At 38.0% G+C, this 11504-nt stretch overlaps 1 protein-coding gene across 2 annotated transcripts; it reads right to left on the bottom strand.

Moving 5' to 3' along the window:
* Window positions 1-220: 220 nt before the first annotated feature.
* Window positions 221-6389, bottom strand: LOC136236997 (TNF receptor-associated factor 3-like). 2 transcript variants are annotated; one of them, XM_066027238.1, is made up of 2 exons: window positions 6079-6266; window positions 221-2505 (listed from the first exon to the last, which is right to left on the bottom strand). In XM_066027238.1, the coding sequence occupies exons 1-2, from the start codon at window positions 6139-6141 to the stop codon at window positions 649-651; spliced, it is 1920 nt and encodes a 639-aa protein (XP_065883310.1). In that variant the 5' UTR covers window positions 6142-6266; the 3' UTR covers window positions 221-648. The 2 variants fall into 2 exon arrangements, with proteins under 2 accessions (XP_065883310.1, XP_065883311.1); XM_066027239.1 differs by lacking the exon at window positions 6079-6266 and adding an exon at window positions 6282-6389 and having other exon boundaries at window positions 453-2505.
* Window positions 6390-11504: the final 5115 nt, after the last annotated feature.

The following is an 11504-nucleotide window of genomic DNA, read 5'->3' as shown; positions in this document are numbered from 1 at the left end:
ACTATCTATTATGATGATAATAATAGGATGACGTATCATGATTAGGTACACTGCAAAAATGTGAACTGGTAAACTAGGAAGAGCTGCAGCTGGTGAGAAACAGGATGGATTGATATTACGATATATTCAGCTATATATCAAGCCGTGTTAACCAAAAGATTCAAACACATCAAAGATGACTGTTCTATTAGAACATTTTGTCAATAAGTATATGTTCTCATAGCAGCAGTGTATATTCTGTCAAGCAATAGTTTACAACCATCAGGACGGTAGAGATCAACTGTTTAAGGGGCACCACAACATCACAATTATCATCATACGGTACCTGGTTGTCAAGACATATACAATCAGAATGTTGAGACCATCAGCCACCCAGAAATCACTTTGGAACATCATTACACATTATTGTATCTACTCATATGCATGCTCCTGCATGGCTGAATGCAGTTTAAATAATGATCAATCAAATCAGCTTCTGTGATTTTGTAATCTTATTCGCTATTTTACAGTGCAATTATAGAAACAAACTATTCCTACTAATTTATGGCAAACTAAAAGTAGTATGTAATACAAATTATACAAATTAGCTAGTATAATGTGTTATATGTTAATTGTACAAGCAGCAATATTGCAGCAGCAGCAACTACATTACACTGAGTATATTTCGCAGTCTACATAGAAATATATTGCATCATCTCTGAGGTACTGACGTGTGCTAGTGGCCTTATAAAGATCTCTATTACTGATGTACTTCAGATTGGACCTTATGTAATTATGATTTCTCTCTCCATAAGTAACTCTGTTACAGCCATTAGAATCATAGGACATAAGGTTTGAATAATGTTCACTGTTGCTGATCTGATTCAGCAGCTTCACTTTACAATTTTCACTCAGTGGCCACGTTAAGTAGTTATCATAAGGTCCCTTCATGAGGTATAACTCCACTGACAGGTGAGTGGAATATGCTAAATTCTTACCAGCAGCGTTAATATTCAAGCACAACCTATACCCATTAGGATGAGTATAGAATGGAACACTGAACCAGTCGACATCATCATGATACTTCTTGCTGTACTCTGACAACTTTACGATTATTGGAATAATCTGATTACCAGATGATAACTTTGCTGACTCTATAATTAACTTTGCAGTCCACTTCACATCACCATTAATTGTTACAGTTTGTTGAGTATTGTTGTGCACATACACTTCTTCATATAGTTCACTCAATAATTGTAATTTCTTTTCCAGTTCAGTGATGTTCTTCTGAGCAGCAGCTTCAACCTGAATAATCTTTGCCTGTGTGTTCATGAGTTCTTGGGTGAGTTGATTTACATCCTGACATTCACAATCTGTAAAATTTTGTCCATGGTACCCTTCTGCTGTCACTGCCGTTCTCTTACTCTCATATATAAACAATGCCATATAGCCAAGGAACACTATCAAAACAGTGAAGAAGCACAGGCAAAAAACTCGCCGACAATACACTTTTTTACTGGCTCCCACTGACCTTTCCTTTGCCATGATAAAGTTAGTCATTTGCATAAACTTTGTATTCATTTCTTCCCTAACTGTGTTCACTTCAGCCTCATTGCTTGTGGCTCTCTGAACTAGTTGGCGTTTTGTAGTTGCAAGATCTATTTCTACTCTTTGTAGTCTTCGTGTTGCCATTGTAACGTTTCGTTGAGTGTTAACAACGCTTTCTTCTGTCTGCATAATTTTTCCCACCAGTTCCTCTCTACTATCCACTGCCCAATAAGCTATATTGTCTTGGGTGCTGGTGAGTTGGTGCACAGATAATGACAAATGTTTTTCCATATTCTGTTCATTGTGCTTCTTTTGATCTTTACGAGCTATGCAATCACCACACCCCACCACATGAAACTCACACTGGATTATCTCTAGTGAGCACATCTTCATGTGTTCCGCTATGTTGTCTCTTGGGACACTACCAACCTCACACTTGTTGGGACAGGCGATGGAGAACTTGGGACATTGTTCCTTGTGTTCACCTCTGACAAACTGACGTTCTCCTTCAATGTGGCAATACTGACAATTAACCTTATGGCGTGGACACTTCCTCTTCACATGGGTAGCTAGACAGTGTCGTTTAAATGTTGTTCCACAATCATTAGGACAGACGACCTCTTCAAATTGGCAACCATTGCTGTTACCAAGGTGATTGATGATGTCATTCACTTCACCCTGCCACTGACATCCTTTCTCCTTGTTAGTACAAAACACATGGAGGCCCCTTACTGCTCGGTCAACTTGTTTGTTAGCAAAGACAGCAAAGTTTTCACTTCGACACATGGGACAAATACAGACATTGGCTTGCTCAAGACAAGATTTACAAAATGTATGCCCACAACATTCACTAAGGTAAGGAACTTTACTGGGATAATGACAAATTTTACACACCAAGTTATCTGATGGAGTCTCCAGGAATTGATAGTCATACCCACCCACGTCACTATCGGCTGTAATAGTCTGGTACATGGCCACCTGATAACAGAGTGTTACTACATTGATTACTAATACTTGTGTTGTGAGACCATGATGCGAGGGGTCCAACACCACCCAAAAATCCTGTGTAAGATTTCAATTTTTCTGGATTCAAGCCAAGATTCTAGATTGAAAATTTTGAAATTTATATAGCTGGCTATATATATATACACATTTAACACTTTTTATGCACTCGGCTGGCTTCCAGACTAATTGGATCGTGAGGCTTGCAAAAACATACACGCACAGCAATCACAAGACTAAACTAGCACACGAGATAATCTATAGTTGTACCATTTAATAGTAGTAGTATGTAGTGTAAGTAGCTAGATAATGCATGCACCATGTTGTTGTTTTTCATGCTGAAATTTTAATTTGCAAGAAATATACAGAAATAATCGGACTTAAGAACATTCGTCGATAGGGTCCGCAACATTGATATCCTCCAACCAACTACCTAACTATTGTCATGTGTTAGGCTAAGTGTAACTTGAATGACACCAGCGTGGCAGCCAAGTTTGTCACTTTCTTCTGGTAGAAAATGATACCAAATGTCTTAAAATCACATGATTTTTCGTTGCAGCAGTTCATAGGGTTCTTCATATGCCACGATACTCACTCTCAACATTGTTCAAGTAGTCTATCATCAACTCAAAGTATCGGTGGTTTCATTTTATTGGTCAGCTTCTGGTGGCAGCACGATCTGTGCAGCTTTTTGGCGACAAACAAAATGTTTCTTTCTCTGGAGCACAGGACAAGCAGAGCAGCAACTGCGCCATGGGTCAGCTATAACCAGTACTAGGTAAAGTACTTGCATGTGGAGTATGGTTATAATTGAAGCTTGTTAGCCATCTGGCTGAGCCACCTATATGCTGAAATTTGGCCAAAATGATGCAATTTTTGCAAACAAATACCAGAATGGTTGATACATCAGTGAGACAGTCTCCAACAGCAAGGATACAAAGCTTATAAACACCTAACAATACAGCTATCTTGCCCAGTAAACGCATAGAGCAATCCAATGTATGAAATAGGCACTCGTGATCGATATTCAAATCTCGGAAATACAACCATAATCTATTCCAATGACCTTAAATCACTTGGAATCAAGTGAAAATTAGTTTGTGTGCATTAGGTTCAGCATCTCGATTGCTCTATACGTTTACTGGGCAAGATAGCTGTATTGTTAGGTGTTTATAAGCTTCGTATCCTTGCTGTTGGAGACTGTCTCACTGATGTATCAACCATTCTGGTATTTGTTTGCAAAAATCGTGTCATTTTGGCCGAATTTCAGCACATAGATGGTTCAGCCAGATGGCTAACAAGCTTCAATTATAACCATACTCCGCATGCAGGTACTTTACCTAGTACTGGTCATTGCTGACCCACGGCCCAGTTGCTGCTTTGCTTGTCCTGTGCTCCAGAGGAAGAAACATTTTGTCTGTCACCAAAAAGCTGTACAGATCGTGCTGCCACCAGAAACTGACCAATAAAATCAAACCACCAATACTTTGAGTTGATGATAGACAACTTGAACAATGCTGAGAGTGAATATCATGAACCTTACGAACTGCTGCAACGAAAAATCACGTGATTTTAAGTAGAGTTGCACCGATAATCGGTTGAATAATCGGTAACAGCCGATATAACGTGATTTTGCAAGTATCGGTATCGGCTACAAAGAGGAAATTATTTGCCGATAACCTAAACCCACAATCAATCATTAACGACAGTAATAAACACGTGACAGTATTAAAAGAAAGCAGTGAATGCAGTGGTAAGTGGTAAACATTTATTTGCTGTACCTGTTTATAACTATTTAGGCTTGTTTATCTGTGAATAGTGTGGCTGCAAGGCTATAATAGACTGTGTATATTTATCGGCCGCCCACGCAATCAACCAATCACTATTTGGAAAGGGTCTAGAATCCCACCAAAACTCCGTTTGAGAAGCTGACTTAGGTGTTTTATAACTACTTGGCTTTCATTTCCATGTAAGGGGTTAGTGGGACACTGGTAGCAAACATTGTAGAATCGGCCGCCCACGCAAGTAATTAAATTATTTCAACTAATGTTATACACGCACATAAACTTCAGATAATTTTTGCTCTTTCTCCCCTGACCTACAGAATAGAAGAATATCGGTAAATATCGGCATATCGGCTACAGGAATGAGTGAAAAATCGGTATCGGTAAAAGTGAAAATATGCATATCGGTGCAACTCTAATTTTAAGACATTTGTAAGGTAAGTGCCCCTAATTCTGGACAGTTCCTAACTCTGGACACTTGATTGATTGATTGATAAGTTTAACCTCTCAGTGATCGGCACAGCCGCTCTTCCTCATTGGAGGGACATACACACAAGCACTTCCAATGTTTGGTGTCATATCTCCAAAACTATCTACAGCATTTACTTGAAATTTTAGGTGATTAATGCTTCATATACAATGATACTGTAATCCTAAAATCAGCTTAAAAGTCCTGCTAGTTTTTCTAAACGAGGTGATTATTTATTGCCGTGTGTGGCAAAATTATCAAAAAGTCTTCGATAATCGCTGCTTATTCCCAAACTCAAAGAGCTATCTGGTTGATTTTAATACAGTGCAGAGGGACAACTATGACTTACCACTGTACCAAGTTTCGCTTGCAAACAATCAGCCAAACACTTGCTATGGATGATTTTGTAAGAGCCAGTCTCATTGAAGCTGCATAAATATTTGAGTAAATACACCTAGATTTGATATACCCATATTAACTCGGCAACGAAAGGTACTATGACTCTCAAAATCGAGTATGAGGTGGGCAATAAATGCAAGTTTAACGTGGCAGTGTTTAAAATTCCAAATCAACTTCGGAAGTGCTGTATCAGGCGTGATAAATTGTCCGGAGTTAGGAGCATCCGCGAAATTTACACATAGTTGAATTTTGGAGCGCAGCTCCTCGACGGATGGAGATATTTTGATGAAACTTGCAGGACTGATGCACCATAGGATAGGCTTTATCACGATATTTTAAGGATTGAGTAATTCGCTTGCATGGCGGAGATAGAGCACCGAAAGCAAAAACTGTCCGGAGTTAGGCGCACTTACCTTATCGTTTTCTACCAGAAGAAAGTGACAAACTTGGCTGCCACGCTGGTGTTATTCAAGTTACACTTAGCCTAACACAGTTAGGTATTGTGGACCTTACTTTACCAGAATGTATCACTTTTAATAGAGGAATTACCCGGGGTCATGAGTACAAACTTACCCTGCCATTCACTAGAATTGACGCATATAAATTCAGCTTCTTTCCTTCCACTGCTATACTATGGAACAACTTGCAACCAGAGACTGTTGAAGCTTCATCTATCACCGTGTTTAACAACCTTCTTATAAATGAACTGTAAAATTGTAATTAGTTAGCTGTAGCTATATATTTTGATTTGTATATTGCATTTATACTCGCTGTGCGAGGTCTTGCAATTATTATAACAATAATAATAATAAAGGTAGTTGATTGGAGGATATCGATTTTTCGCGTTGCGGACCCTATCGTCGAGATTCCATTTTATCAGAGATTTCAGATTCTTACCCAACATTCCAGTTCCATTTTGGAATTCCAAGTGATCTGTGTTGATGTAGGACCCCCCGCCATGATTTCGGAGTAGGCGCTTATGATCTCTAATCGATAAGCGCCGTGACGGAGAAAAAGCGGTCTGGCCACGCGAGACTAGCCATGATGTTGATTATAGACACACTAGCAATCTATGCATGGTTAATTATGAATAGGCTCACAGTCATTAATGTAGTGCCGAGTCTTCCGTCTTTTAGTAGCACAGGCGCGGACAAGGAACACCAACAATTACACGCACAGTCGGTACACACGAGCAGCTCCAAACAGATTTCAATATTCAGTAGCTATGTGGTGTGCGCGGGAAACTTGTGGTGACGCGGTTTCATGCTATCAATTTATTTTATCAAGAGTGAATTTTATTTTATGCTTTATGCTGTAAGCACACCAAGGGTCTGAAGGCTGCAGATACCAACAGCCATTATCTACATATCTGCATACTGTCAGCTCTATTATTCCGTATTCTTCCATTATTTTCTGGTTATTCTTGCTTTCTGTACACTGAGGCTCATATACTTGAACAGTGTCAGCAGTGCTATGAAGTTGGCACAAACTGAGATTCACATGTTTGTATTATTTTTGCAACAAGCTTAAGCATGCTAGCTATATGGTGAATGGCTTGAATGTCATAATGGAAATGCTGGGACTGCCCGCCCACATGGAAAACAGAAAAACCAGTTCCTTACACTACATAATTTACATGCATACGTACAGATGCGACTACTTATGTACATTATAAGTGTTTCAAGTTGAGGTGTTGCTGGAGTCATCACATAGGATGAAGATCCGTTGATTCTGCCAAATACTGAGTTCATTATTGTTGAAAATGTTGTTTCCTTTCAGATTAACACATTTCTTGTTGGTTCCTTTCTGGGCTAATTCCCACCTAGTTTGTATATACACTGACTCAATTGCTCTTTCCTCCTTGGTCAGGAAAAGTTTGATTATGATTAGCAGCTGACTGCCCCTTAGATTATAATTAATTGAAGAGACGGCAACTGGCCAGCTACCAGTAATTTGTGATTGAATATTGTCATAGATAATATATGATACTGTACAGACCTAAATTCACAAGACATGTAAACAAGAGTTCATAATTCTATTAGAGTAGACCTTGACCACTTGTTTGGTGGAAACTAAAACCTAGATACTAGTATAAATTGACTTAGGCCAGGAAAAGTTGATTCATGCACAGTTTATTGTTTGGCAAACAAGCATGAGAGCGGGCGGCCCACCAGGCTGATTTTCACTGTTCACTCCGTGATTATGCATAGGCGGGCCATTGAAATGACATGTACTATGTAAGATTATACTTCAAAAGTCATTTCTGAGCTGTATTTCAGCTGATTTACCCACTGCACAGCTGTATAGAGGGGTATATTAAATGTACTGCTAATCGATTTACCACATGGATATTTTTTCATCCAATTTCCAAAGAGACAGAAATTGGTGCATGAGTCTGGATGGCTTCCAGAGGCAGTAAGGCACATGATTTTCCTACAAATTAAAGTCAGTTATAGCTATATGTGGTGACTGATCAGTATCTTGCAAACCTTGAGGATTAGTTTGGACCCATCCATAGGCTATTCGTGAGACACATGGTTGAGAATTGCTGATAGGGCCTGAAATGCTGTATTCAAATGAAGATTCTGAGCTTGGCTCCTTAGTGCATTTGCACATTAGAGTTTGACACTGTTTGAGTAATTTATGTACAATGCACAAATTTAATATGAGTGTATATTAGGCACAAGGACTAGGAAAAGTTAAAATAGTGGGATAGCATTCACAGAATAAAATTCATAAATTTCATATAAGATATATAACGAGTTTCCAATTCTATTAGATGGCAGGAATGAGTGATAGTGGCAGTTGAAGCCTTGGTAGGATGGGGATGAGTCTAGTTTTGAAACTTTTGATAATGGCATTGGCAGACCACAACTTGAATTTGTATCTATGATTGATTGTAATGATTTGTCTGTTTTAAAACTACCCCACTTTTATGATTTTATATAGCTAATGTTTATTCAGTGCTTTCATACTTAATGGTTTTTGTACTGTAATCAGTAATAAAAAGATTGAGATACTTTAGTAGAGCAGTCATTACAATCTATCTATCTATATATATATATATATACAGCTGAAAAGCCGTCTGTCGGTCTGTCTGTCTGCATTCCATTTGAGTTCACGCATTCTTCTCGCCAGTTGCTGCACGTGTCGAAGCGCTTTTGGCACCAAACAAAGCGATTATCATCTAGGAATAACCTAGCGTTTAAATGAAGGTTCTAGCTGCTGTCGTTCATTGTTTACAGCACATTTAGTGCAAGGGTGTAGAGCAAAAATTCACTAGTAAACACCTATTCCATTCAACTTAAGCATGCCTTTATAAACAACATTTAACAACACTGTAACCACAAGCGACATTTAGTGTAGTGAAGCTTAAGACTGGGAGGTTGTGAGTTCAAATCCCTTCTTTTTCTTTTCTTTTTCCAAACCTTTTGGTTACAACTTTGTTTTCTGCAATAACCTTTTTTGCTACTACTTTTTTTTTCGTTTTGGCAGCCTTTTTGGTAACAGGTTTTCTGTTAACTATATTCTTTTCATGCTATTTTTCTCACTCTATAGTGAAACCTGTGTAGTAAGGCTGACCAAAAGTGTCCTGATTATCTCAGTTTACATGTTAAAGGATACTTTAGGACCATTACCAAGTGTCCAGATTATGCAGGTGTTCTCCACTGCATTGGTTGATAATAGTTGTAGTAGCTGTACGAAGGTGATGACAATAGGTTATAATAGTGAGTAGTAGTTAGCTTACTCAAAATATCATACAGTATAGTAGTGCTGTAAATGTAGGGAGGTTAGAGGTGATGACAATAGGTTGTAGTGTAGTAAAGGGAACACTAGGGAGTGTAGTATTGTTGCAATATGGACTGCTTGAAATTTCTTTGTTTACTAGAGTGGTATATCCCCAGTATATGGAACAGTTAATTGTTTGGTATTTTAGTAGTTTTTCAGTAAACCTGCATTCACTGATGTTTTACTGAGAGTTTAAAACTTAGTAAAACAATTATGTTCCATAAACTTAAAGTTACTGACACTTTACTATGGGTACAACTACAGTAAAGCAGCTTAACAAATTAGTAAACTAAGAACCTTCAAGCAGTGATGGAAACTTCTGCTTTGTAGGGCATGCAGGTACCAATAAATTAATGTCTTTTGAAGTCAAGATATTATCAAATGATGCTCCATGTATAGCCTACATAACAGGACAGGTACTACTAGAACCATCCACATTGTTCACACCTGTGTGTTGTATTACTATAGTAGTTTAGCTACTGCAGTTCTGGAGGTTCTGGAGCACCTGCATGCTTCCCATAATTTTGATATACTTTGCAAGACGGTGATATTAAAAACGATATCACCATTCATGTTGCAGGGCATGAATGGCACTATTGTTTAATACTTGGTTGTCATTATATTGTGGTCCACAGGTCATCTGGCAACACGAGCATTGTTGTATAGTAGATCAATATGTGCTTTTATAGGGCCATGAAGCCACTGGTGTAGAGAAGAATCACTGAAAAGTTGAGCTACATTACTGTCAAAACCACAGACAAACAACTGTGGTGATTTGCACAAATCCCTCAACCTCAACCAGGTTTTTTCACTTTTGAGAATTTTTGATGTACTTTTTTTGTTCTTTCAGTCAATTTTTTTATCCATAAATTCTTATGCTCACAGTTTTTCAGCACTGGCACATAGACTCATCATAGATACTCTTATAGCACTTTTGTAGTAGTACAGGTGAATTGTCAACATGGTGTGTTTGTCCTGTCTCTAGGTAAAAGCTTCTTTCACACTTAATCTGTAGCTGTATGACATTATACTGCTGTAGAAAAGAAACAACGTAATTGCATGGGCAGGTACTACTGTGCATCTGAAAAGTGATAATATTACTGGCATCGTGCAGATACCGTAGTTTACACTGAGGAACTGTGTGTGCAATTGCTTGACCTCGCACAACTATTTCACTAATCCTGTTTACATCCTTTCACTCTAGATCTTTAAAGGATCATACATTACCTTAATGATAGGACAATTAATGATAATGTTTAAACACCTGCGTGGGGTACAGGTATAGCTATGTGTTACTACAACATTAGTGCATAGCATACTGAAACTGTGCTATGTGTACACTACCTGTCATGTAGGTATTGCCTTAACTTTCATGTAACACTGCATGTTCATTATATAGTTAAAAGAAGGTATAAGGATCACACACTAACGTGCATGCTATACACACACTATAACATTTATGCTTGGCCCAGTTCCCAATGTATTATTAATTGTCCTGCATGTAAAGTAGATACCAATGCTTTTGTTTGTCCTTTACAACATGTTATAAAGGCACTGGTAGGGACATCTCACTAAATAATTGAGCTACATTCCTGTCAAAACCACAGACAAAACAAATCTCATAGTTTAAAAGTTGCATGCTACATAGCTACATGGTGTTTAATGCTTGGGGTCTGATTCTGGCATTAAAATGTTTATAGTCCTGTACGTAGGGCAGGTACCAATGCTAGTCTATATATAAAGCTGAAAAGCCGTCTGACCGTCTGCATTCCATTTGAGTTCACACATTCTTCTTACCAGTTGCTGCATGTATCAAAGCGGTTTTGGCCCCAAACAAAGCGCTTATCATCTAGGAATAAGTTAGCATTTAAATGAAGCTTCTAGCTGCCGTCGTTTGTCGTTTACAGCGCATTTAGTGCAAGGGTGTAGAGCAAAAATTCGCTTGAATTCTTTCTGTAAACCGCATGCAAACCGCAAGTAAACACCTATTCCATTCAATTTGAGCATGCCTTTATAAACAACTTTTAAAAACAGTGTAACCGCAAGTAATAGTTAGACTAGGGCTCAAATGAATAGTGGTTTTTACTATTCAAATATTCTTTACTTGCAACTACTGAATATTCGAATATTCTTTTTCAGTATGTGTGATTGGGATATCAATAATCCTGTTATACAATATGCCTCCTTAATACAATACAGAATCAAAATGATTTGAATACTTACAGACAGCTGTATGTGAGATCAAGAATTTTTATACACTGTACACCTGATGTTATATATTCCTTTTGAAATGAATATTCGAATATCCAAAGTGGTATTTGGATATTCGAATAGTCACCAAATATTCAAATAATAGAATATCCATTTGAGCCCTAATTTAGACAACATGGTAGAGCGTGAGGCTTGAGTGTGAGTTCAAATCCCGGTTGTGTCACTTTCTTTTTTTTCTTTTCTTTTCATAACCTTTTGGTTACAACTTTTTCTTTCTTCAACAACTTTTTTGCTACTATTTTTTTTCGTTTTGACAGCCTTTT

This window comes from Dysidea avara, chromosome 10, assembly GCF_963678975.1.
Source record: "Dysidea avara chromosome 10, odDysAvar1.4, whole genome shotgun sequence".
NCBI classification, from domain to species: domain Eukaryota; kingdom Metazoa; phylum Porifera; class Demospongiae; order Dictyoceratida; family Dysideidae; genus Dysidea; species Dysidea avara.
This window is presented reverse-complemented; position numbering and strand designations above follow the sequence as displayed.

Coding starts and splice junctions, on each gene's coding strand:
- LOC136236997 (XM_066027238.1), bottom strand. CDS start 6,141: ATGGCGGGGGGTCCTACATCAACACAGATCACTTGGAATTCCAAAATG. Junction 2,506..6,078: donor AAATGGAACTGGAATGTTGG/GTAAGAATCTGA, acceptor CTCTGTTATCAG/GTGGCCATGTACCAGACTAT.